Genomic DNA, 24,782 nt, shown 5'->3' with positions numbered 1-24,782 from the left:
GCCATACTCCACAGGATACGCCTGATCCCGTTCGATCTTGGAAGCAAATCTGTGGCAGGCCTGGTCAGTAACTGTGTGGGGGACCAGCAGCGAACACCAGGTGCAGTAAACAACCCAGCTGAACAGCAGAAGTAAGACACACCCCCCCTTTATTTCTTTTTCTTCTCTTTATCTTTCTTCATCACGAAATTTAGGATTATTCCACTAAATTAAATATAAACGCAATATTTCGGTCTGCAGAAATCATCTTTATTAACAATTTTTCTTTATTATTATACGCATTTTGCTCTGTCATTACTCAACCAGCATTTATAGACTTTCTGCTTTTAGCATAAGTCAAACGACACCATATTTACCAAGCAAAAGCCTTTCTGGGTACACGGCTGCCTAAACATAGAGCAGTAAGTGTATATTAACCTCCATAGGCAACATTGTATTCCAAGTATTCATAACACGAAGGTGATCATATCAAAGCACATTTCCTGTTGGGATATAAAAATATAATTGATTATAGACCAACTTTTGATTAAGTATAAAAATATTTTTCACCAAGGCGCTTATTACTAAAATTCTTTTACATATTCTATCAAAATTAATATATCTGTCATGCATAAATTTGTAAACTGTGTCACTTTATTTTAAATATAATTAATAAAAGTTACGTTTTAGATGTCTAACATTTGAATAAGAGTGCCCCAACATAGAGTCTTTCTCCTCTCCTTTTGATATCTCAAATCTACTGACTCTGGGAGCACCACCGACGGGCAATTGGCACACCCTGTGTACATTATTAGCTTAAAGTCGGTCACAGACCAAGAATCCTTAGCGATCAAGATCTGTATCAATAACCTGTTGCGGAACTACCCCCATGAGATTTATCCTACCATTGCATTGCGCATGGGTGAGTAGTGCTATTAATGATCAGATAACCTGTCATCGGAAATTGACACAATAGATAGAGACGAGATACTCCTAACGTTAGGTCATATCAATAGACGCTGCTGCATACATGCCATGAAAGATATTGGGCTCTTGGGTACAAAAGCCGCTAACATGGCAGTCTCAGCTCAGAGGGCGTTGTGGATTCACCAGTGGAATGCTGATGCAGATTCCAAAAGAAATATGGAGGCTCTCCCGTATAATGGTGAGGCCTTGTTTGCAGTTGGGCTGGATGCGTTAGTCTCTGCGACTACCGCAGGTAAGTCGACATTCTTGCCTTATGCTCCTGTGCAGGCGAAAAAGAAACATCACTCTCAGATGCAGTCCTTTCGGCTAAAAAAAAAAAAAAAAAGTCTGCAGCGTCTCCATGATAGAAAGAGCAGAATTCAACCCCTGCTTCTGCCAAATCTGCAGCATGACGTTGGGGCTCCCTTGCGGGAGTCCGCTCGGATGGAAGCACGTCTGAAATTTTTCAGTCAGATCTGGCTTCTATTCTGGCCTGGACCCATGGGTCTTACAAATAGTGTCCCATGGATACAAACTGGAGTTTCAAGAGGTCCCCCCCCATGCCGTTTTTTCAAATCGACCTTGCCAGCTTCTCTTCCAGACAGAGAAGTAGTGACAGCTGCAATTCAAAAATGATGTCAGGATCAGGTCATTGTCCTGGTACCCTTGTCACAGCAAGGAGAAGAGTTTTATTCAAGCCTCTTCGTAGTTCCGAAGCCGGACGGCTCGGTCAGACCAAATTTAAACCTGAAAAATCTGAATCTCTACCTGAAAAGGTTCAAGTCAAGATGGAATGTCTGAGAGCAGTGATTTACAGTCTGGAGGAAGGGGACTTCATGGTGTCCGTAGACATTACATGTACCCATTTATCCTCCTCACCAAGCTTATCTGAGATTCGCAGTACAGGATTGCCGTTACCAGTTCTAGACGTTGCCGGCACCGAGGGTATTCACCAAGGTGATGACAGAGATGATGGTCCTCCTTCGACAACAAGGAGTCAATCTAATTCCTTACCTGGATGAGTTCCTGATAAAAGCGAGATCCAGGGAACAGTTAGTGCAGAACATTGAACTCTCCCTGTCAATACTCCAACAACATGGTTGGATTATGAATTTTCAAAATTCACAATTGGACGACGACAAGATTGTCCTTTCTGAGGATAATACTGGACACAGAAGTACAGAGGGTATTTCTTCCAGTAAAAAAAAGGCTCTGGAAATCCAGAGAATGGTCAAACATATTCTGAAACCATCAATGTATTCGGTTGTTGGGGAAAATGGTAGCGACCTACAAGGCCATACAGTTTGGCCGATTCTATGCCAGAGTATTCCGGTGGACCTGTTGGACAAGTGGTCCGTATCCCACCTACACATGCACCGGAAAATAATCCTGTCCTCCAAAGCTAGGATTTCGCTCCTGTGGGGGTTACACAGTTCTCACCTGTTAAAGGGACGCAGGTCTGGGATTCAGGACTGGGTCCTAGTAACCATGGATGGAAGTCTCCGAAGCTGGGGAGCTGTCACACAGGGGGAAAGTTTCCAAGGAAAACAGTCAAGTCAGGAAACCTGCCTTCACATAAACGTCCTGGAATTGAGAGCCATTTACAATGGCCTTCTACAAGCGGCACATCTTCTTCAAGCTCAACCCGTGCAGATCCAGTCGGACAATGTAACAGCAGTCGCGTACATAAACCGTCAGGGCGGAACGAAAAGCAGAGCGGCAATGGCAGAGGTGACAAAGATTCTCCTCTGGCCTGAAAGACATGCAAGAGCTCTGTCAGCAAGTTTCATTCCGGGAGTGGACAACTGGGAAGCAGACTTCCTCAGCAGACACAATCTCCATCCAGGAGAGTGGGGCCTCCACCAAGAAGTCTTCGCAGAGGTGACAAGTCTTTGGGGAATTCCTCAAGTAGACATGATGGCATCTCGTCTCAACTAGAAGCCTCAGAGATATTGTTCCAGGTCGAGAGACCCTCAAGCAATAGCAGTGGATGCACTGGTGACCCAGTGGGTGTTTCGGTCGATATATGTCTTCCCTCCATTTCCAATAATATCAAAAGTTCTCAAAATCATAAGAACAACAAGGGTTCGAGCAATCCTCATTGCACCAGACTGGCCAGGGAGGGCTTGGTATCCAGATCTTCAGGAGTTGCTCATAGAAGATCCTCTGCCTTTTCCTCTTCGCGAGGACCTGCTGTAGCAGGGGCCGTGCGTGTATCCAGGCTTACCGCAGCTACGTTTGACAGCAGGGCTGTTGAGTGCCGGATCCTAGCCCGAAAGGGTAGTCCCAAAGAAGTCATCCCCACTCTTATCATCCCCAGGAAAGGAGTAGCGTCTAAACATTACCACCGTATTTGGAGAAAATATGTATCTTGGTGTGAATTCAAGAAGGCTCCTACGGAAGAGTTGAGTTAGGACGTTTTCTCCATTTTCTGCAGGCTGGTGTGGATGCGGGCCTTAGATTTGTTTCAATCAAAGTCCAGATTTCAGCTTTATCAGTTTTCTTTCAAAAAACAATTGGCCTTCCTTACAGAAGTTCAGACATTCATGAAAGGGGTTCTGCACATCCAGCCTCCATTTGTGCCTCCTGTGGCACCATGGGACCTTACTGTGGTATTGCAGTAACTTCAATCAAATTGGTGTGAACCTCTACAGGAGATAGAGTTGAAGTTTCTCACTTGGAAAGTGGTGATGCTTTTGGCCTTGGCATTCGCAAGGCAGGTGTCTGAGTTGGGGGCCTTGTCTCACAAGAGACCTTACCTGATCTCCCATGAAGATAGGGCAGAGTTGAGAACTCGCCAGCAATTTCTTCCAAAGGTGGTTTTCTTCTTTCCATGTAAACCAACCTATTGTGCTGCCAGTAGTTACTGACACGTTCACTGAGTCAAAGTCTGTAGATGTGGTTAGAGCTTTGAAGATTTATGTAGCTAGAACAGCTAGGTATACTCCCAACAAGATTGGGGGTCCTGCTTCTAAGCAGGCTTTTGCGCGCTAGATCAGAGGAACGATTCAGCACGCTCATTTCACGGCAGGATTGCCGATACCGAAGTCGGTAAATGCCCATTCTAAAGGTGGGCTCGTCCTGGGCGACTGCCCGGGGGGTCTTGACATAACTTTTGGCGAGCGGATACTTGGCTAGAGTCAAACACGTTTGCTAAAAGTTTGATACCTTGGCCGATGAGGACCTCAAGTTTGGTCAATCGGTGCTGCAGTGTCATCCGCACTCTCCCGCCCGTACTTGAGCTTTGGTATAACCCCATGGTACTGAAGTGGACCCCAGCATCCTCTAGGACGTATGAGAAAATAGGATTTTAATACCTACCGGTAAATCCTTTTCTCTTAGTCCTTAGAGGATGCTGGGCACCTGACCCAGTGCGTACTTTACCTGCAGTTGTTAATTTTGTAGTTACATAATAAGTCACCATTAACTTCCCTATCCAGTTACATCCCCTCTGTACAGTCCACATAACCTCACATTTTGTCTTCCAACATTGCTGGGTCATCATATCATACAACCCACTAAGAACCTAGAAATCTGGGCAACCATTATGTAACTGGTAGCATCTATCCTCATGTATCAATGCCTATTTCCCCATAGATTGTAAGCTTCCTACCTCTATGTCTGTCTGTCCTTGCCCAGTTTTGTTCTATAATTGTTGTTCTAATTGTAAAGCGCAACGGAATATGCTGCGCCATATACGAAACTGCTAATAAATAAATTAACATAAAAGTAAATCCTTTCCTCGAAATGTCCGTCGCCCTGGGCACAGTTCCTATACTGAGGTCTATAGGAGGGCATAGACGGGGGAGCCAGTTCATACCCTTTCAAAAGTCTTAAAGTGCCCATGGCTCCTGCAGAACCGTCTATACCCCCTGGTACTGAAGTGGACCCCAGCATCCTCTACGGACTAGGAGAAAAGGATTTACCGGTAGGTATTAAAATCCTATTTTTTTTTTAGGTAGAACGTCTATCTGATATTAAAACAGAAGATACAGAGGGAGTAGAAGAGACGTATGTGACTGATATAAAGGCAGAAGATACAGAGGGAGAAGAAGAGACGCATGTGACTGATATGAAGGCAGAAGATATAGAGGGAGAAGAAGAGACGCATGTGACTGATATGAAGGCAGAAGATATAGAGGGAGAAGAAGAGACGTATGTGACTGATATAAAGGCAGAAGATATAGAGGCAGAAGAAGAGACGTATGTGACTGATATAAAGGCAGAAGATATAGAGGGAGAAGAAGAGACGTATGTGACTGATATGAAGGCAGAAGATATAGAGGGAGAAGAAGAGACGTATGTGACTGATATAAAGGCAGAAGATATAGAGGGAGAAGAAGAGACGCATGTGACTGATATGAAGGCAGAAGATATAGAGGGAGAAGAAGAGACGTATGTGACTGATATAAAGGCAGAAGATATAGAGGCAGAAGAAGAGACGTATGTGACTGATATAAAGGCAGAAGATATAGAGGGAGAAGAAGAGACGTATGTGACTGATATAAAGGCAGAAGATATAGAGGGAGAAGAAGAGACGTATGTGACTGATATAAAGGCAGAAGATATAGAGAGAGAAGAAAAGACGTATGTGACTGATATAAAGGCAGAAGATATAGAGGGAGAAGAAGAGACGTATGTGACTGATATAAAGGCAGAAGATACAGAGGGAGAAGAAGAGACGTATGTGAGGGGTGATCAGCAGTGTAAGGAGGAGGAGATCCCTACAGATATCAGCACAGGTGAGTAATAAACACTTATTACAGAAAATAATCACATATTCTCTTTGCTCTGTCACTACAGCAATCTCTTATCCTACACCCTCCTCTGTCAGTATAAACTAATGAGGAATATGTATTTTCCCAGTAGGGGAGTCAGGAGCCATCAGCCCCTATTATACTCCTGCTCTCCCCTCACATCATGTCACTGTGTGTTACCAGCCCAGAGATCTGACCAGTCTCCTCCCCACACTCTCTGGTGTATCTCATACATCAGGAGCCATCAGCCCCTATTATACTCCTGCTCTCCCCTCACATCATGTCACTGTGTGTTACCAGCCCAGATATCTGACCAGTCTCCTCCCCACACTCTCTGGTGTATCTCATACATCAGGAGCCATCAGCCCCTATTATACTCCTGCTCTCCCCCTCACATCATGTCACTGTGTTACCAGCCCAGAGATCTGACCAGTTTCCTCCTCACACTCTCTGGTGTATCTCATACATCAGGAGCCATCAGCCCCTATTATACTCCTGCTCTCCTCCTCACATCATGTGTGTTACCAGCCCAGAGATCTGATCAGTGTCTTCCCCACACACTCTGGTGTATCTCATACATCAGGAGCCATCAGCCCCTATTATACTCCTGCTCTCCTCCTCACATCATGTGTGTTACCAGCCCAGAGATCTGACCAGTCTCTTCCCCACACTCTCTGGTGTATCTCATACATCAGGAGCCATCAGCCCCTATTATACTCCTGCTCTCCCCCTCACATCATGTCACTGTGTTTTACCAGCCCAGAGATCTGACCAGTCTCCTCCCCACACTCTCTGGTGTATTTCATACATCAGGAGCCATCAGCCCCTATTATACTCCTGCTCTCCCCCTCACATCATGTCACTGTGTGTCTCCAGCAGCCATACTGTGTGCTAGCAGTACATCTGCCTATGGTATTATATGCCCTGAGAGTGTCACTATTAGCACACGCCGGTCTGTATATAAACCACTTTTGTCTTATGTTCTAGAAGATGCTGTGGTCCACATTAGTACCATGGGGCATAGATGGGCGCACCAGGAGCTAGCGGCACCCCAAGAGTCCAACAGTGTGGGCTGGCTCCTCCCTCTATGCCCCCCGACCCACCAGACCCAGTTTAGAAAATGTGCCCGGAGGAGCCGGTCACAGCTAGGGGAGCTCTACTGAGCTTCTTTAGTAAAAACATTTTTAGAGATTGTTTTCTCTGACGTCCTAGTGGATGCTGGGGACTCCGTAAGGACCATGGGGAATAGCGGCTCCGCAGGAGACTGGGCCCAAATAGAAAGCTTTAGGACTACCTGGTGTGCACTGGCTCCTCCCCCTATGACCCTCCTCCAAGCCTCAGTTAGATTTTTGTGCCCGGCCGAGCTGGGTGCAATCTAGGGGGCTCTCCTGTGCTTCTTAGAAAGAAAGTTAGAATTAGGTTTTTTATTTTCAGTGAGACCTGCTGGCAACAGGCTCACTGCTACGAGGGACTAAGGGGAGAAGAAGCGAACCTGCCTGCTTGCAGCCAGCTTGGGCTTCTTGGCTACTGGACACCATTAGCTCCAGAGGGACCGAACACAGGCCCAGCCTCGGAGTCCGGTCCCAGAGCCGCGCCGCCGGCCCCCTTACAGAGCCAGAAGCAAGAAGTGGTCCAGAAAATCGGCGGCAGAAGACATCAGTCTTCATCAAGGTAGCGCACAGCACTGCAGCTGTGCGCCATTGCTCCTCATGCACACCTCACACTGCGGTCACTGATGGGTGCAGGGCGCTGGGGGGGGGGCGCCCTGAGCAGCAATACTGATACCGTGGCTGGCAAACTGGCACCATATATAGCTCCAGAGGCTATATAGGTGCTTTTTAACCCCTGCCAGAATCCATAAAAATGCGGGAGAAAAGTCAGCGAAAAAGGGGCGGAGCTATCTCCCTCAGCACACTGGCGCCATTTTTCCCTCACAGCTCCGTTGGAGGGAAGCTCCCTGGCTCTCCCCTGCAGTTAATACACTACAGAAAGGGTTAAAAAGAGAGGGGGGGCACAATTTAGGCGCAGTATACATTATATATGCAGCTATAAGGGAAAACACTTTTTATAGGTGATATCCCTGTGATATATAGCGCCCTGGTGTGTGCTGGCATACTCTCCCTCTGTCTCCCCAAAGGGCTTTGTGGGGTCCTGTTCTCTGTCAGAGCATTCCCTGTGTGTGTGCTGTGTGTCGGTACGGCTGTGTCGACATGTATGTGGAGGATAATGATGTGGAGGCGGAGCGAATGCCTGTAAATGTGATGTCACCCCCCTGCGGGGTCGACACCGGAGTGGTTGGACTTATGGAAGGATTACGTGAAAGTGTCAACTCCTTACACAAAAGGTCGACGACACAGAACAGCCGGCTACTCAGCTTGTGCCTGTTCCAGCGTCTCAAATGTCATGGGGGGCTCTAAAAATGCCCGCTACCTCAGATGGCAGACACAGATATCGACATGGATACCGTCTCCAGTGTCGACGACGATGAGACTAGGGTACCCTCCAAATAGGTCCACTCGTTACATGATTGAGGCAATGAAAAATGTATTACACATTTATGATAATACCCCAGGTACCACATAAAAGGGTATTATGTTGGTGAGAGAAAACTACCAGTAGTTTTTCCTGCATCTGAGGAATTAAATGAGGTGTGTGAGGAAGCGTGGTCTTCCCCCGGTAAGAAATTGATAATTTCTAAACGGTTATTGGCAGCGTACCCTTTCCCGCCAGAGGATAGGTCACGTTGGGAAACACCCCATAGGGTAGATACAGCGCTTACACGCTTATCAGAAAAGGTGGCACTACCGTCTCCGGATACGGCCGCCCCGAAGGAACCTGCTGATAGAAAGCAGGTGGTTACCCTAAAAGATATAGTCACACACTCGGGCATTATATTGCGACCAGCCATTGCTTCGGCATGGATGTGCAGTGCTCCCGCTGCATGGTCAGATTCCCTGTCGGAAAATAACTATGGATAGGGACAATATTTTGCTGAAAATAGAGCATATAAAAGACGTGGTCTTATACATGCGTGATGCACAGAGGGATATTTGCCGGCTGGCATCAAAAATAAGCGCTAGGTCCATTGCCGCCAGACGGGGTTTATGGACTTGGCAATGGTCAGGCGATGCCGACTCGAATCGGCACATGGAAGTTGCCCTATAAGGGGGTAAAACTGTTTGGGGATGGTATTTCAGACCTCGTTTCCACAGCTACTGCTGGGAAATCGATTTTTTTTTTTTGCCAGAGGAAAAAGCTGCAGCACACAGCTAGTTCCCAAGAGCAGAAGTCCTCTCCTGCGTCCGGTAGGTCCACAGCATGGTGCTGGGGCTGCTCAGGCGGACCCGGGTACGGTGGGGGCCCATCTCAGAAATTTCAGCGGCCAGTGGGCTCTCTCACATGGATCCCTGGGTCCTTCAAGTAGTATCTCAGGGGTACAGGCTGGAGTTCGAGACGTTCTTCCCCCCGCCGTTTCCTAAAATCTGCCTTACCGGCAACTCCCTCTGCCAGGGAGGCGGTGTTGGTGGCTATTCAAAACTATAATCACAACAAGTGATTGTTAAGGTGCCCCTCCTTCAGCAAGGAAGGGGTTACTATTCCACAGTGGTTGTGGTATCGAAACGGTTCGGTGAGACCCATCTTAAAATTAAAATACTTGAACTTTTATATCAGAAGATTTAAGTTCAAGATGGAATCGCTCAGGGCGGTTATTACGAGCCTGAACGAGGGGGATTACAGGGTCTCCCTGGACATCAAGGATGCGTACCTGCATGTCCCCATTTACCCTCCTCACCAGGAGTACCTCAGATATGTGGTACAGGACTGTCACTATCAGTTCCAGACGCGGCCGTTGGAGTTGTCCACGGCACCGAAGGTCTTTACCTAGGTAATGGCCGAAGTGATGATACTCCTTCGCAAGAAGGAAGTTTTTATTATCCCGTACTTGGACGATCTCCTGATAAAGGCGAGGTCCAAAGAACAGTTGGTAGTGGAGGTAGCACTCTCTCGGGAAGTGCTACAACAGCACGACTGGATTCTCAATATTCCAAAGTCACAGCTGGTCCCGACGACATGTCTTCTGTTCCTGGTAATGTTTCTGAACACAGACCAGAAAAGAGTGTTTCTTCCAGTGGAAAAAGCCGAGGAGTTGTCATCTCTAGTCAGAGACATCCTAAAACCAGGACAGGTGTCGGTACATCAATGCACACGAGTCCTGGGAAAAATGGTAGCTTCGTACGAAGCATAATTCCATTCGGAAGGCTCCACGCAAGGACGTTCCAGTGGGACCTGTGGGACTAATGGTCCGGGTTCCATCTACAGATACAACAGCAGATAACCCTGTCAGCAAGAAACAGGGTGTCGCTGCTGTGGTGGCTGCAGAGGGCTCATCTACTAGAGGGCCGCAGATTCGGAATACAGGACTGGGTCCTGGTGACCACGGATGCCAGCCTTCGGGGCTGGGGTGCAATCACACAGGGAAGAAATTTCCAAGGAGATTTCGCTTCACATAAATATTCTGCAGCTAAGGGCCATTTACAATGCTCTAAGCCAAGCAAGGCCCCTGCTTCAGAACCAGACGGTACTGATCCAATCAGACGACATCACGGCAGTCGCCCATGTAAACCGACAGGGCGGCACAAGAAGCAGGATGGCGATGGCAGAAGCCACAAGGATTCTCCGATGGGCGACCTACACCCAGGAGAATGGGGACTTCATCCAGAAGTTTTCCAAATGCGGGTAAACCGTTGGGAATGACCACGGGTGGACATAATGGCGTCCCGCCTCAACAAGAAGTTGAAAAGATATTGCGCCAGGTCAAGGGACCCTCAGGTGATCGCTGGGGACGCTCTAGTGACACCGTGGGTGTACCAGTCGTTTATGTGTCTCCTCTACCTCTTATACCCAAGGTACTGAGAATAATAAGAAGGCGAGGAGTGAAAACCATACTCGTGGTTCCGGATTGGCCATGAAGAGCTTGGTACCCGGAACTTCAAGAGATGCTGGCAGAGGACCCTTGGCCTCTGCCGCTCAGACAAGACCTGCTGCAGCAGGGACTCTGTCTGTTCCAAGACTTACCGCGGCTGTGTTTGACGGCATGGCGGTAGAACACCGGATCCTAAAGGAAAAGGGTATTCCGAAGGAAGTCATCCCTACCCTGATCATAGCCAGGAAGGATGTCACCGCAAGACATTATCACCGCGTTTGGCGAAAATTTGTTGCTTGGTGGGAGGCCATGAAGGCCCCGACGGAGGAATTTCAACTATGTCGATTCCTGCTCTTCCTGCAAGCAGGGGTGACGTTGGGCCTCAAATTGGGGTCCATCAAGGTCCAGATTTTGGCTCTGTCGATTTTCTTCCAGAAAGAACTGGCTTCACTGCCTGAAGTTCAGACTTTGGTTAAAGGAGTACTACATATTCAGCCTCCTTTTGTGCCTCCTGTGGCACTTTTTGGATCTCAACGTGGTGTTGGATTTCCTAAAGTCGCATTGGTTGAGCCACTTAAAACCATGGAGCTAAAGTATCTCACGTGGAAAGTGGTCATGCTGTTGACCTTGGCCTTGGCCAGGCGTGTGTCAGAATTGGCGGCTTTGTCATGTAAAAGCCCTTATCTGATTTTCCATATGGATAGGGCAGAGTTGAGGACTCGTCCTCAGTTTCTCCCGAAGGTGGTCTCAGGTTTTCACTTGAACCAACCTATTGTGGCGCCTGCGGCTACTAGGGACTTGGATGATTCCAAGTTGCTGGACGTAGTCAGGGCCCTGAAAATGTATTTTACCAGGACGGCTGGAGTCAGGAAAACTGACTCGCTGTTTATCCTGATGGCACTCAACAAGCTGGGTGCTCCTGCTTCTAAGCAGTCTATTGCGCGCTGGATTTGTAGCACTATTCAGCTGGCGCATTCTGCGGTAGGATTACCGCAGCCTAAATCAATAAAAGCCCATTCCACAAGGAAGGTGGGCTCATCTTGGGCGGCTGCCGGAGGGGTCTCGGCTTTACAACTTTGCCGAGCAGCTACTTGGTCAGGGGAGAACACGTTTGCAAAATTCTATAAATTTGATACCCTTGCTGAGGAGGACCTGGAGTTCTCTCATTCGGTGCTGCAGAGTCATCCGCACTCTCCCGCCCGTTTGGGAGCTTTGGTATAATCCCCATGGTCCTTACGGAGTCCCCAGCATCCACTAGGACGTCAGAGAAAATAAGAATTTACTCACCGATAATTCTATTTCTCGTAGTCCGTACTGGATACTGGGCGCCCATCCCAAGTGCGGATTGTCTGCAATACTTGTACATAGTTATTGTTAACTAAATCGGGTTATTGTTGTGAGCCATCTATCCAGAGGCTCCTCTGTTATCATGCTGTTAACTGGGTTTCATATCACAAGTTGTACATTGGTGTGGCTGGTATGAGTCTTACCCGGGATTCAAAATCCTTCCTTATTGTGTCAGCTCTTCCGGGCACAGTATCCTAACTGAGGCTTGGAGGAGGGTCATAGGGGGAGGAGCCAGAGCACACCAGGTAGTCCTAAAGCTTTCTATTTGTGCCCAGCCTCCTGCGGAGCCGCTATTCCCCATGGTCCTTACGGAGTCCCCAGCATCCACTATGGACTACGAGAAATAGAATTATCGGTGAGTAAATTCTTATTTTTTTACAGGGAGGTTGCTGGTAACAGCCTCCCTGCATCGAGGGACTGAGGGGGGGGGGGAGCAGTGTCCGCCCTGCGGGGTCTGAGCCACTGTCTCCGCTGACTGGACACTGAGCTCCAGAGGGGATAGATCGCTCCCCGCCACAGGGGAACGCTCGCCCCAGCAGCATGCCGCCAACCACTTGCAGAGCTGAAGAGTCATCCGCCCCTCGCAAGCGTGGAGCCGATGTGAAGATGGCGGCAACAGGGTAGGTAGCACAGTACTAACTGCGCTTCGGGGCTCAGCGGCGCTGTGAGGGGCGCCCTGAGCCGACGCCTACACCCTATACTGGCCACACAGCCTGTCGGTGTCCCTGGATCTCAGCTAGCACCAAAAATCCTTAGGCCAGTATAATCTTCAAGAGCGGGAAGACAGCGCCATTACGGGGGCGAAGCTTCTCCTCAGAGCGGACCCAGCAGCGTTCAGTGCCATTTTCCTGTCTGCATCCACACTGCCTGTGAAGAGGAGTCCCTTCACAGCACCTCCAGCTATCTGTACGGTAGAAGGGGGGGAAGGCTGTATATAGGCAGGGTCACCTATTAATGGACACAGTCAGTGCTGGTTTGGGGTCTCCCTATACCTGTAATAGCGCTGTGTGTGGGTTGGCTCCAATCTCTGCGTCTCTCTGCCATTCTTGGGGGGGAAACTCTGTCTGCCCAGTACCTTGTGTGTATGTGGGGTGTGTGGGGTGTACAAGCAAACATGTCTAGACTCTGTCTCCTATGCTGCAGAGAATATATCTTCTCAGGAAGATCCCATCCCATGTAATCAGGATTGCACTGTTGTAGCGCAGATCCCGGCTAGGGAACTGGAGTGGTTAGCCTCTCTTAGGGGGGTTATTTCTCAGATTTCTGAAAGGGTTGCTAGGACTGATACTGCCACTCAGGTATTACAGTCCTCTATGGCTGTATGACCCGGTCCTGCTCCCTCGGGGTCCCCTGCGGTACATTCTCACACACGTGATCTTGCCCACATTACGCAGGGTGACACGGATACCAATTCTGACATGGCAGACGGTGATGGGTCGAGGGGGATGGCATCACTTGCCAAGGGGGTGCAGTAGATGATTGAGGCCATGCGGGATGTGTTGAGTTGAGGAGGCCTTTTTCACGGACAGTAAGCTAACCTTCCCGGCATCTAAGGAATTAAATGCTATATTTGAAAAATCCTGGGAAAACCCGGAGAAAATATTCCAGATTCCTAAAAGGGTTCTGGTTGCTTTTCCCTTCCCGGAGGATGATAGAAAAAAATGGGAGACCCCGCCTATAGTTGACGCGTCTGTCTCCATGCTGTCAAAGCAGGTGGTCTTACCTGTCCCGGGATCCACCGCGTTGAAAGACCAAGCAGATCGCAAGGTTGATGCTACGCTCAAATCCATTTACACGGCGACGGGGGTGATCCTGCGGACTACTATTGCCTGTGCATGGATTTGAAAAGCAATAGCAAAGTGGTCAATCACTCTGCAGGAGGACTGGACTACGATGGATAGAGGTGACGTTGATTTGTTTTTACGTAACATACAGGATTCTGCAGGGTCCCTAGTAGAATCCAAGACGGATCTGGGTCCCATGGCTGCGGGGATCTCCGCCATGTCCGTCTCGGCTCATAGGGGTCTCTGGCTGCTCCAGTGGTCTGCGGACGCGGAATCCAGGAAAAGTGTGGAGAACCTACCCTACACAAGTCAGGCTCTTTTTGGGGAGGCGCTGGATGCGTAGATTGCCACGGCTACCGCGGGTCTCCTTTTCTTCCATCCGCTGCACCGGCTACGAAGAAACCTCACGTCACAGTCCTTTCAACCCGCTAGTACTAAAAAGAACAAACCCTCTCACACCTTCTTTAGAGGTGGTCGAGCCAAATCCCAGGTTCCCAGGACCAGAAGCCTGCTTCTGGTGCCTCAAAATCTTCAGCATGATGGTGGACCGCCTAGCCTGGAAGTCGGTCAGGAGGGAGCGAGACTCCGACATTTCAGCCACATCTGGATGTCATCCGGCCTAGATCCCTGGGTTCTGGATATTGTGTACCGGGGGTACAGGCTGGAGTTTCAAACTCTTCCACCTCACCGATTCTTCAAGTCAGGCTTGCCGGCTGACAGGGAAATCCTTCTGGAAGCCATAAAAAAATTGGTAATGTCAGAAGTCATTGTTCCAGTTCAGCCTCATCAGCTGAACAAGGGTTACTATTCAAACCTTTTTGTGGTACCGAAACCGGATAGTTCGGTCAGGCCAATTTTGAACTTGAAATTGTTAAACCCTTCTCTAAGGGAGTTCAAGTTCAAAATGGAGCCTCTGAGAGCGGTGATCTCAGGTCTGGCGGAGGGGGAGTTCCTGGACATCAAGGATGCATACCTCCACATTCCGATTTGGTCGCCGCATCAGGCTTATCTCAGGTTTGCACTGTTAGACGATCACTATCAGTTTCATGCACTGCCATTCGGTCTCTCCACAGCACCGTGGGTCTTCACCAAGGTGATGGCAGAGATGATGGTTCTCCTCCGCAAGCAGGGGGTGAACATAATTCTATATCTGGACAACCTGCTGATCAAGGCATCATCCAGGGAGAAGTTGTTAAGGTCCATTGATCTCACGACGCATCTGCTCTGTTAGCACGGTTGGATCCTGAACCTTCCCAAGTCTCATCTGGAGCCGACAAGGAGGCTGTCTTTCTTGGGGATGATCCTCGACATGGAGGTGCAGAGGGTGTTTCTCCCAGTGGAGAAAACGTTGGTACAGTCAATGGTCCGGGATGTCTTGAAGCCTACCCAGGTATTGGTTCATCAGTGTGTCTGCCTTCTGGGGAAGATGGTTGCCTTATACGAGGCTCAGCAGTACGGAAGGTTTCATGCTTGGTCCTTTCAACTGGATGTCCCGGACCAGTGGTCGGGATCTCACCTACACATGCACCAGAGGATACGTCTGTCACCGAAAGCAAGGATTTCACTCTCTGGTGGCTGCAACTGCCTCACCTTCCGGAGGACCGAAGGTTCGGGGTTCAGGACTGGATCCATCCAACCATGGATGCAAGTCTCAGAGGTTTGGGAGCAGTCGCTCAAGGGGAGACCTTCCAAGGAAGGTGGTCAAGTCATGAATCCTTTCCAATAAACATCCTGGAGCTAAGAGCCGTGTACAGCGGCCTTCTGCAAGCAGCACTCCTTCTACAGGATCGGGCTGTTCAGGTGCAGTCGGACAACGTGACCACCATGGCCTACATAAACCGACAAGGCGGAACGAAGAGCAGGGCTGCAATGTCAGAGGTGAAAAGAATCCTCCTCTGGGCAGAAATACACGCAGTGGCAATGTCAGCAATCTTTATTCAGGGATTGGACAACTGGGAAGCAGACTTCCTCTGCAGACACCATCTCCATCCAGGACAATGGGACTTCCACCCGGAGGTGTTCGAGGAGGCATCCGGTTGGTGGGGGGTTCCCCACATAGACATGATGGCCTCCTGCCTCAACAAGAAGCTGCAGAAGTACTGTTCCAGGTCGAGAGACCCACAAGCAGTGGCGGTGGATGCACCAGTAACACCGTGGGTATTCCCGTCAGTGTATGGGTTCCCTCTACTTCCTCTCATTCCAAGAGTTCTACAGCTTGTAAGAAGAACAAAGGTTCTGGCAATCCTCATTGCTCCAGACTGGCCAAGGAGGGCTTGGTATGTGGATCTGCTGGATCTACTGCTGGAAGATCCAGTGCCTCTGCCTCTTCGGGAGTATCTTCTAATACAGGGGCCATTCGCTTATCAGGACTTACCACGGCTACGTTTGACGGCATGGTGGTTGAGCGCCAGATCTTAGCTCCAAAGGGTATTCCGATTGCAGTTATTCCTACCCTGATACAGGCTAGGAAGGGGTAACGTTTAAACATTACCATCGCATTTGGAAAAAATGTGTATCTTAGTGTGAATCCATGAAGTTTCCTGCGGTGGAGTTTCAACTTGGACGGTTTCTCCTATTCCTGCAAACAGGAGTGGATATGGGCCTGAGATTGGGATCCCTCAAGGTACAGATTTCGGCTTTATCCATTTTCTTCCAGAAACAATTGGCTGCTCTCTCTGAGGTTCAGACCTTTTTGAAGGGGTTCTGCACATCCAGCCTCCCTGTGTGGCGCCGACGGCACCCTGGGATTTGGACATGGTGTTGCATTTCCTGCAATCAGATTGGTTTGAGCCTCTACAGGAGGTTGAGGTCAAGTTTCTCACGTGGAAAGCTGTCACTTTGCTGGCATTAGCTTCTGTGCAACGTGTGTCTGAATTGGGGGCTTTGTCCTGTAAAAGTACGTAGGGCGGAACTCAGGACACGTCAACAGTTCCTTCCTAAGGTTGTGTCGGCTTTTCATATCAACCAACCTATTGTGGTGCCAGTGGCTACTGACTCCTCAATTGCTTCAAAGGCCTTGGATGTTGTGAGGGCTTTGAAGATCTATGTGAAGAGGTCTGCTCGTCACAGAAAGTCGGACTCTCTATTTGTCCTGTATGATCCCAAGAAAATTGGGTGTCCTGCTACTAAGCAGAATATTTCTCGCTGGATCAGGTTCACCATCCAGCATGCATGTTCTATGGCAGGATTGCCGTGTCCAAAATCTGTAAAGGCCCACTCCACTCGTAAAGTGGGCTCTTCCTGGCCGGCTCTCCGGGGTGTCTCAGCTTTACCGAGCGGCTACTTGGTCTGGGTCGAACACGTTTGCTAAGTTTTACAAGTTAGATACTTTGGCCTCTGATGACCTCAAGTTTGGTCAAGCACAGTTCTGCAGGAGCCTGTGCGCTATCCTGCCCATTCTGGGTGCTTTGGTACATCCCCATGGTACTAATATGGACCCCAGCATCCTCTAGGACGTAAGAGAAAATAGGATTTTAATTACCTACAGGTAAATCCTTTTCTCGTAGTCCGTAGAGGATGCTAGCCGCTCGCCCAGTGCTTCTTTATCCTGCAGTGGTTTTTTGGTTCAGTACTGCCTGGTTCCTAGGTAAGTTCTGCGTTCTTTACTGTTTCAGTACTGTTTCAGCTGTTGCTGAGTTTTCCGGCATGTTAGCCGGATTTGCCTTGTTGTGTGAGCTGGTATGAATCTCACCACTATCTGTGTATTTCCTTCTCTCGAAGTATGTAGTCTCCTCGGGCACAGTTTCTAGACTGAGTCTCGTAGGAGGGGCATAGAGGGTGGAGTCAGACCACACTATTAAACTCTTAAAGTGCCAATGGCTCCTGGTGGACCCATCTATACCCCATGGTACTAATATGGACCCCAGCATCCTCTACAGACTACGAGAAAAGTATTTACCGGTAGGTAACCAAAATCCTATTATTTCTCTAAGAAATCGGGGATGTCTGGTGTTAGGGGGACATATATATTATGAATCTTCCCAACTAGAATCAAACATCTGCCGTTGCAATCCACCCACTTGCTTTCCAGGTGAAAGGGGCAGGATCTATTAGAAAGGATGGCTACACCACAGGAGATAGAGCATGCTGGGTAGTTATTGGTAAACTGAGGGGGAGAGTGCAATGGAACATGTGATTCCTGAGTGGCTACCACCGCCGCCTTCTGGTCAGCGAAATATTTTATTGCGAGACGTCTCTTACGGGGAGAATGAGGACCTTTTACATTAAGACTTAAAAACGTCACCGTGATAGAGAGAGATCAGATCATGGTATGAAACCTCTAGGTTCATCTGTGTAAAGTCCAATAGAGTTTGTAGGGTGTGTGCATACTTCAAACTATCAAATCACAGAAGAAATAAAATAGGGAACAAAAATGGGAGACAAACAAAAATAGCGTCCATAAAGAAGCTAGAGATTCCGTCACTAGGGTACCGTGACAGAAAGGTGGATAAAGGTGGTGGTCGGGCCTAAAAGGGAAACCCACCGACTACCCCAGGTAGCCATACGAGAGTGCAAAATCTAGTCATCATAGTAACAATTGTACAAAGAAATATCAAATATAGCATAACATACTGTACTACTATTCTTAATCTCAATGTAACCAAAGGAGGTAAAGGCCAAGAACATGTCCTGATATCCAATTTATGTACTACCAACACTGTTATAAGAGCAAAAAGATGTTAAAGACGAATCAGTCATGCTTTACCTGAACACCTAAGCTTTCTAGAAAGGTATTCTGAAACGTAACAGTGGAAAGAATATAAGACCATATAGCAATTTAATAGCACAGGAAATAAAGAGTAAAAAATATATGTTTTAAACTAATAACAGGAGCAAATAAATCTGGCCCAAAAATATATCCATGCCAAGTAACTTGGGAGTTGGCACATGTTACAGTAGGAAACAAACTCTGAGTGTCTGCAAAAGTCTTACTACTTTAGCATATTACTTCGAGACGGAAGACAACTCCTACGGGATTGGTTTAGGTTAAGTATCATGAAGGACTGTCAACAGGAATATCCCACTTTTTCAGAATAGCAGGAGAAATATCTGGAAATATCTGCAGATAATCCAGGCACTCAGCTGTGGATGAGGAAGACAAAGCAGCCTGTAGAATGCGTTCTTTAATATGAAAAAAGTTGACTCTGAGCAGAGTGTCCCTCGGTGCTTGGATAGGGGCCTATTTGGACTTTGAGAGTTTATGTATCCTATCAATAAGAAGGTCCGTGGCAGAAGCCTTCAGTGAAAGTTTCTGAAAAGAGAACCGTGGCATAATCATAGAGCTCAGCATTTGTAACAGAATCCGGAACGCCCATTATTCTGATATTATTTCTCCGAGACCTGTATTCTAAATCAATGACTTTATCACGAATAGAGACCGGGTCTTCCTGAAGGGTGTCGTGCTGAAATCAGATCTTTGTGAGACGCAACAATCTCTTTCATCTTAGTCTGTACGAGTGCCAATCTCACTGATATCAGACCTCAAAGCTTGAATATTAGAGTTAAGTTCTGAGGTAAGTTCAGTCCTTAAATGTAGATAACATAGAATGTATAGAGTGTAGAGTAACAGGATCCTCTAGAGTGTCTTAAGACGTCTTCAGCCATTACAGCCGGGCTGTGCATCTGACAAGAAGAAGCAGATGATGTTGTAGCAGTCTCAGATGGACCACCTGAATTCGAGGTACCAAAGAGATGGACAGGCGGGGCCGATTTGGTACCTTTTAACCTTTTTTGGAGGAATGGTAAGCTGACTACAGAGAGACTGACCTCTCTGAGATAGGAAAATACAAACTATCTATAAATAAAAGGAGCAGTAGTACGCTGTCAGGAGGTTACATCAAGATGACTCAGTTCAAAATGACATTTAGTCTGGATGACGGTGGTATCCGAGCCAAAATTTCAAGTAAACCTGATGTAATGCAACTCAAATAACACAGTAATGACCGACATATTCTACTAGAGGTCAGTGTGACCACAGACGTGAAGTACTCCGCACAGAGAGACACAAATGGCAAAATATATTCAGTGGATAAATCCACAAAATAATATACTGTGAGGTTGTAATCAGAGTGTAATGAGCTGTACTCAGACGATACTTGATACTGGGCTCTGCATGTAGACTGAGAGGAAGTAGATTATAGTGGTACCATATAAATAGAAGGTAGTTTCACCTCCAGGCAAATGCTTCAATTTAGTGTAGTGACCCCGGTCCAGCCGTCAGGACATTTATTTAGCAGCTTATATAAATTTTACACCTTATTGAAAGCAGAAGGCAAAGCATGTGATGGCTGGGCACCAGGATCCAAAATGGCAGCCACCGCACTTCCCAATATCACCACCGGGCTCCAGTGACTATGGGCAGCCCGTTCTGTCCCCAGCAGTAGTGGGAGCTGTGCACCTGTGTGATCGGGAGAGCAAGTGCTCCCTCCTGAGCCAAAAGCTCCTCCAAGTTAGGGGTCCGGAGCGTGCAGGAAAGACTGGGCACACTTAGCCCCAGACTACAGCCCATGACTTCAGCAGCGTCACTAGGCTGCGGCAGTGAACAGTGCCCGGAGTGAGCGGAGCGAGTGGCTTTTGCACAGTAGGAGTGGGGGACTTAATAAATTGGGTCTTGGTCCCAGTGGCGGCTGAGAGCTATCAGGTAAGGTAGATAAGAAGCCTCTTAGTGAGGAGATATCCAGAAAGCACGTCTGGATGGACCACGCTCCTCTTATTTATTATTTTATATACTAACAGGGGTGACAGGTGTGGTACATCCCTGCAAAGGCAGATCCAATCTCTTTCTCATCAGACTCTGCTGTCTCCCCTGCACTCTCACTCAGATGTTCACTGCTGTCAGTAGCACACGTATGAGAAGCAGAAGTATGGCGGCAGCTGTATAGATCCTGATATGTAATTCTCTGTATCATACTTACTGTACACACATCATCCTTATTACTATTGAGAATATAGAGGTAAGACACTGATGATGGAGATGTAAGAGTGGATTATAACCTAGCAGATGATGATTGCAGTGTATTATATGGTGTATTGCATGTAAAATACCTTGTACCACACCTACTCTGCTGTAGCAATATACCTTATATAAGGGTGAGTAACACATGTACAGGCTAACCAGCGTATGAGCACACACATAAAGGAATGCTACCTTACCAGTGCTTCCTGGAGTAACGTTAGGAGACATTTCTCTGATCCATCAGCTCATATGACTGATGTTATTATTCATCTAGAATCTCCAATTCATACGATATGTTCCCCATCCATTGTTTTACATTGGTGCTGACATAGGACTTGGCGAGTGACTACATCTCCATTTATACTTCATGGTTAGTTACCAGTACAAGAGAGAGATATATCTAAGTCTTATTATAATATTACATTTGTTATTGTGAGTGTTCTCAGAAGGGTGGACAAAATGATAGTCTGAGACACAATATTATAAAGCCTTCATAAAAAGTTATGTTTTATTATATACACACATTTACAATTAAGTGTCCCAGAGAGTCGACTTCAATTGTTTACAAGATTAATATTGATACAGGAAAATTAATATTTCCATAATGTATTTTATTTCCAGCAGATGGACACACAAGCAGGAATATCTCAGAAGGTCATTTAATGTTATCCCCGGATTGTGACGTAAAAGATTATGACAGTAGACAGGATTCCCCAGGAGATAACCCCATTACCCCAATTATTCATCCAGCTCTATCAGCTGATCCCTCTGATCCTGGGAAATGTTCTCCTGATCTCTCTGATATTGGTGCATCTGTTACAGCTCTGACAGTAGATACAGTGTTTCCCTGTTCTATAGATGCCAAATGTTTTACACAGAACACAAAGCTTATCACCCATCAGGCAGCTAAGGCAGGTGAGAAGCCATTTCCATGTTCTGAATGTGGGAAATGTTTTACACAGAAATCATATCTTGTTAAACATCAGAAAAGTCACACAGGTGAGAAGCCATTTTCTTGCTCTGAGTGCGGGAAATGTGTTACACGAAAATCACAACTTGTTGCACATCTTAAAAGACACACAGGTGAGAGGCCATTTCCATGTTCTGAGTGTGGGAAATCTTTTATACAGAAATCACATCTTGTTAAACATCAGCGAAGTCACACAGGTGAGAATACATTTCCATGTTCTGAGTGTGGGAAATGTTTTACACCCAAATCGTGTCTTATTATACATCAGAGAAGTCACACAGGTGAGAAGCCATTTCCTTGCTCTGAGTGTGGGAAATGTTTTACACGGAAATCAAATCTTGTTAAACATCAGCAAAGTCACACAGGTGAGAATACATTTCCATGTTCTGAGTGTGGGAAATGTTTTACACATAAATCATATCTTATTGAACATCAGAGAAGTCACACAGGTGAGAGGCCATTCCCATGTTCTGAGTGTGTAAAATGTTTTGGACACAAAGCAGATCTTATTAAACATCAAAGAAGTCACACAGGTGAGAAGCCATTTTCTTGCTCTGAGTGCGGGAAATGTGTTACACGAAAATCACAACTTGTTGCACATCTTAAAAGACACACAGGTGAGAGGCCATTTTCATGTTCTGAGTGTGGGAAATCTTTTATACAGAAATCACATCTTGTTAAACATCAGCGAAGTCACACAGGTGAGAATACATTTCCATGTTCTGAGTGTGGGAAATGTTTTACACCCAAATCGTGTCTTATTATACATCAGAGAAGTCACACAGGTGAGAAGCCATTTTCTTGCTCTGAGTGTGGGAAATGTTTTACACGGAAATCAAATCTTGTTAAACATCAGCAAAGTCACACAGGTGAGAATACATTTCCATGTTCTGAGTGTGGGAAATGTTTTACACATAAATCATATCTTATTGAACATCAGAGAAGTCACACAGGTGAGAGGCCATTCCCATGTTCTGAGTGTGTAAAATGTTTTGGACACAAAGCAGATCTTATTAAACATCAGAGAAGTCACACAGGTGAGAAGCCATTTTCTTGCTCTGAGTGCGGGAAATGTGTTACACGAAAATCACAACTTGTTGCACATCTTAAAAGACACACAGGTGAGAGGCCATTTCCATGTTCAGAGTGTGGGAAATCTTTTATACAGAAATCCCATCTTGTTAAACATCAGCGAAGTCACACAGGTGAGAATACATTTCCATGTTCTGAGTGTGGGAAATGTTTTACACCCAAATCGTATCTTGTTATACATCAGAGAAGTCACACAGGTGAGAAGCCATTTCCATGTTCTGAGTGTGGGAAATGTTTTACACAGAAATCGCATCTTTTTAGACATCAGAAAAGTCACAGGAGAGAATCCATTTTTTTGCTCTGAGTGCGGGAAATGTTTTACACATAAATCATATCTTGTTAAACATCAGCAAAGTCACACAGGTGAGAATACATTTCCATGTTCTGAGTGTGGGAAATGTTTTGCACATAAATCATATCTTATTAAACATCAGAGAAGTCACACAGGTGAGAAGCAATTTCTATGTTCTGAGTGTGGGAAATGTTTTAAACAGAAATCACATCTGGTTAGACATCAGAAAAGTCACACATGTGAGAATCCATTTTCTTGCTCTGAGTGCGGGAAATGTTTTACACGGAAATCATATCTTGTTATACATCAGCGAACTCACACAGGTGAGAATCCATTTCCATGTTCTGAGTGTGGAAAATGTTTTGGACACAAATCAGATCTTATTAAACATTATAGAAGTCACACAGGTGAGAAGCCATTTTCTTGCTCTTAGTGGGAAATGGTGTTTAAGTAAATCACATCTTGTTATACATCAGAGAAGTCACACAGATGAGAGGCCATTTCCATACTCTGAGAAGTAAATCAGCTCTTGTTGCACACAATAGACATCGCTCAGGTGAGGAACCATTTTAATCTTCTGGAGTATACTTATCATTGCCCTGTGTTGTTCTTCAAGGTTCTTATCCTATCTCCTATGCTTTTTGCAATATACATGCTACCGCAGGGTGAAATAATCAGATGTCATGCCCTCATCTACTACTGCTATACAGATGACCTGTCTTTTGCTCCGGGTACTGAGAACCCAGTACCAATCCTAAATGGTTGTCTAGTTGAGCTCCAGGTATGGGTGATGCCAGTTGACTGTGACTCAGTCCTGGTGAAACATGTCATTATGATAGAAGCTCACCAACAAAGGGCAGGGCTACAACTCAGCTTTGCAAACCAATGCTTGGGGGTTCAGAGTTACAAAATGCTGATCCTGTGTGGAATCTTGGTGTCCTGGATTGTGGAGTGACACTTAGATATCAGGTATCAGCCACAATCAGATCCTCATCCGAAGAACATAGCCAGACTCCAGCACTTATTTCCCTCAGAAGATCTACCTACAGTCATACATGTACTTGTATCATCACGCATAGACTACTGCAATGTCCTCTACCTGGGTCTCCCAGCAAAAGAATTGCACCGCTTGTAGCCTGTACAGAATGTAGCAGCCAGGCTGTTACCTAACCAGCCCGTTCCTGCCACATAACACCCATTCTCTGCTCCCTTCCCCGGCTGCCTGTAAGATGGTGACTCTATTACATAATCTTACTGACTCAGCCCACCATGACCAGGGTCCATGGTACCAGAAGCAGCTTCTGCCTCTTTACTGCCCTGCTTTCTAACTTCCACCTGCAGATGTAGGACTTAACGGTACTACCAAGAATCCCCAAGCAGTGCTGAGATGTCAGGGGGGAGACAGGGTGGGTGGCAGTAGTGGGGAGGGGAGACAGGGCGTGCGACAGTTCGCAGCCACCAGGAGAATAAAATTCTGGCTTTCTTAACTGGGTGGGTGGCAGTAGTTGGGGGAGACAGGACTGGCAGTAGTGGGGGGAGACAGGGTGGGTGGCAGTAGTGGAGGAGACAGGACGGTGGCAGTAGGGGGAGGCAGGTGGATGGCAGTAGTGGGGGAGAAAGGTTGGTACTAGTGGGGGCAAAGTCAGGGCAGGTGGCAGTAGTGGGGGAGAAAGGGTGGTGGCAGGCAGTAGTGGGGTGCGACATGGCGGATGGAAG

General features: G+C 47.0%; 1 protein-coding gene across 1 annotated transcript; it reads left to right on the top strand.

Moving 5' to 3' along the window:
• On the top strand, positions 1-23,156 carry LOC134983488 (gastrula zinc finger protein XlCGF26.1-like). Its single transcript, XM_063949158.1, has 2 exons — positions 1-131; positions 21,334-23,156. Exon 2 carries the CDS (start codon positions 21,375-21,377, stop codon positions 23,076-23,078), a length of 1,704 nt encoding a protein of 567 aa, XP_063805228.1. The 5' UTR covers positions 1-131; positions 21,334-21,374; the 3' UTR covers positions 23,079-23,156.
• The last annotated feature ends 1,626 nt before the right edge of the window (positions 23,157-24,782 follow it).

The sequence above is a fragment of the Pseudophryne corroboree genome, assembly GCF_028390025.1.
Source record: "Pseudophryne corroboree isolate aPseCor3 chromosome 3 unlocalized genomic scaffold, aPseCor3.hap2 SUPER_3_unloc_16, whole genome shotgun sequence".
Classification (NCBI taxonomy): domain Eukaryota; kingdom Metazoa; phylum Chordata; class Amphibia; order Anura; family Myobatrachidae; genus Pseudophryne; species Pseudophryne corroboree.
The sequence above is the reverse complement of the archived record's forward strand: the minus strand, read 5'-3'. Positions and strand labels throughout refer to the sequence as shown.

Coding starts and splice junctions, on each gene's coding strand:
- LOC134983488 (XM_063949158.1), top strand. CDS start 21,375: ATGTTATCCCCGGATTGTGACGTAAAAGATTATGACAGTAGACAGGAT.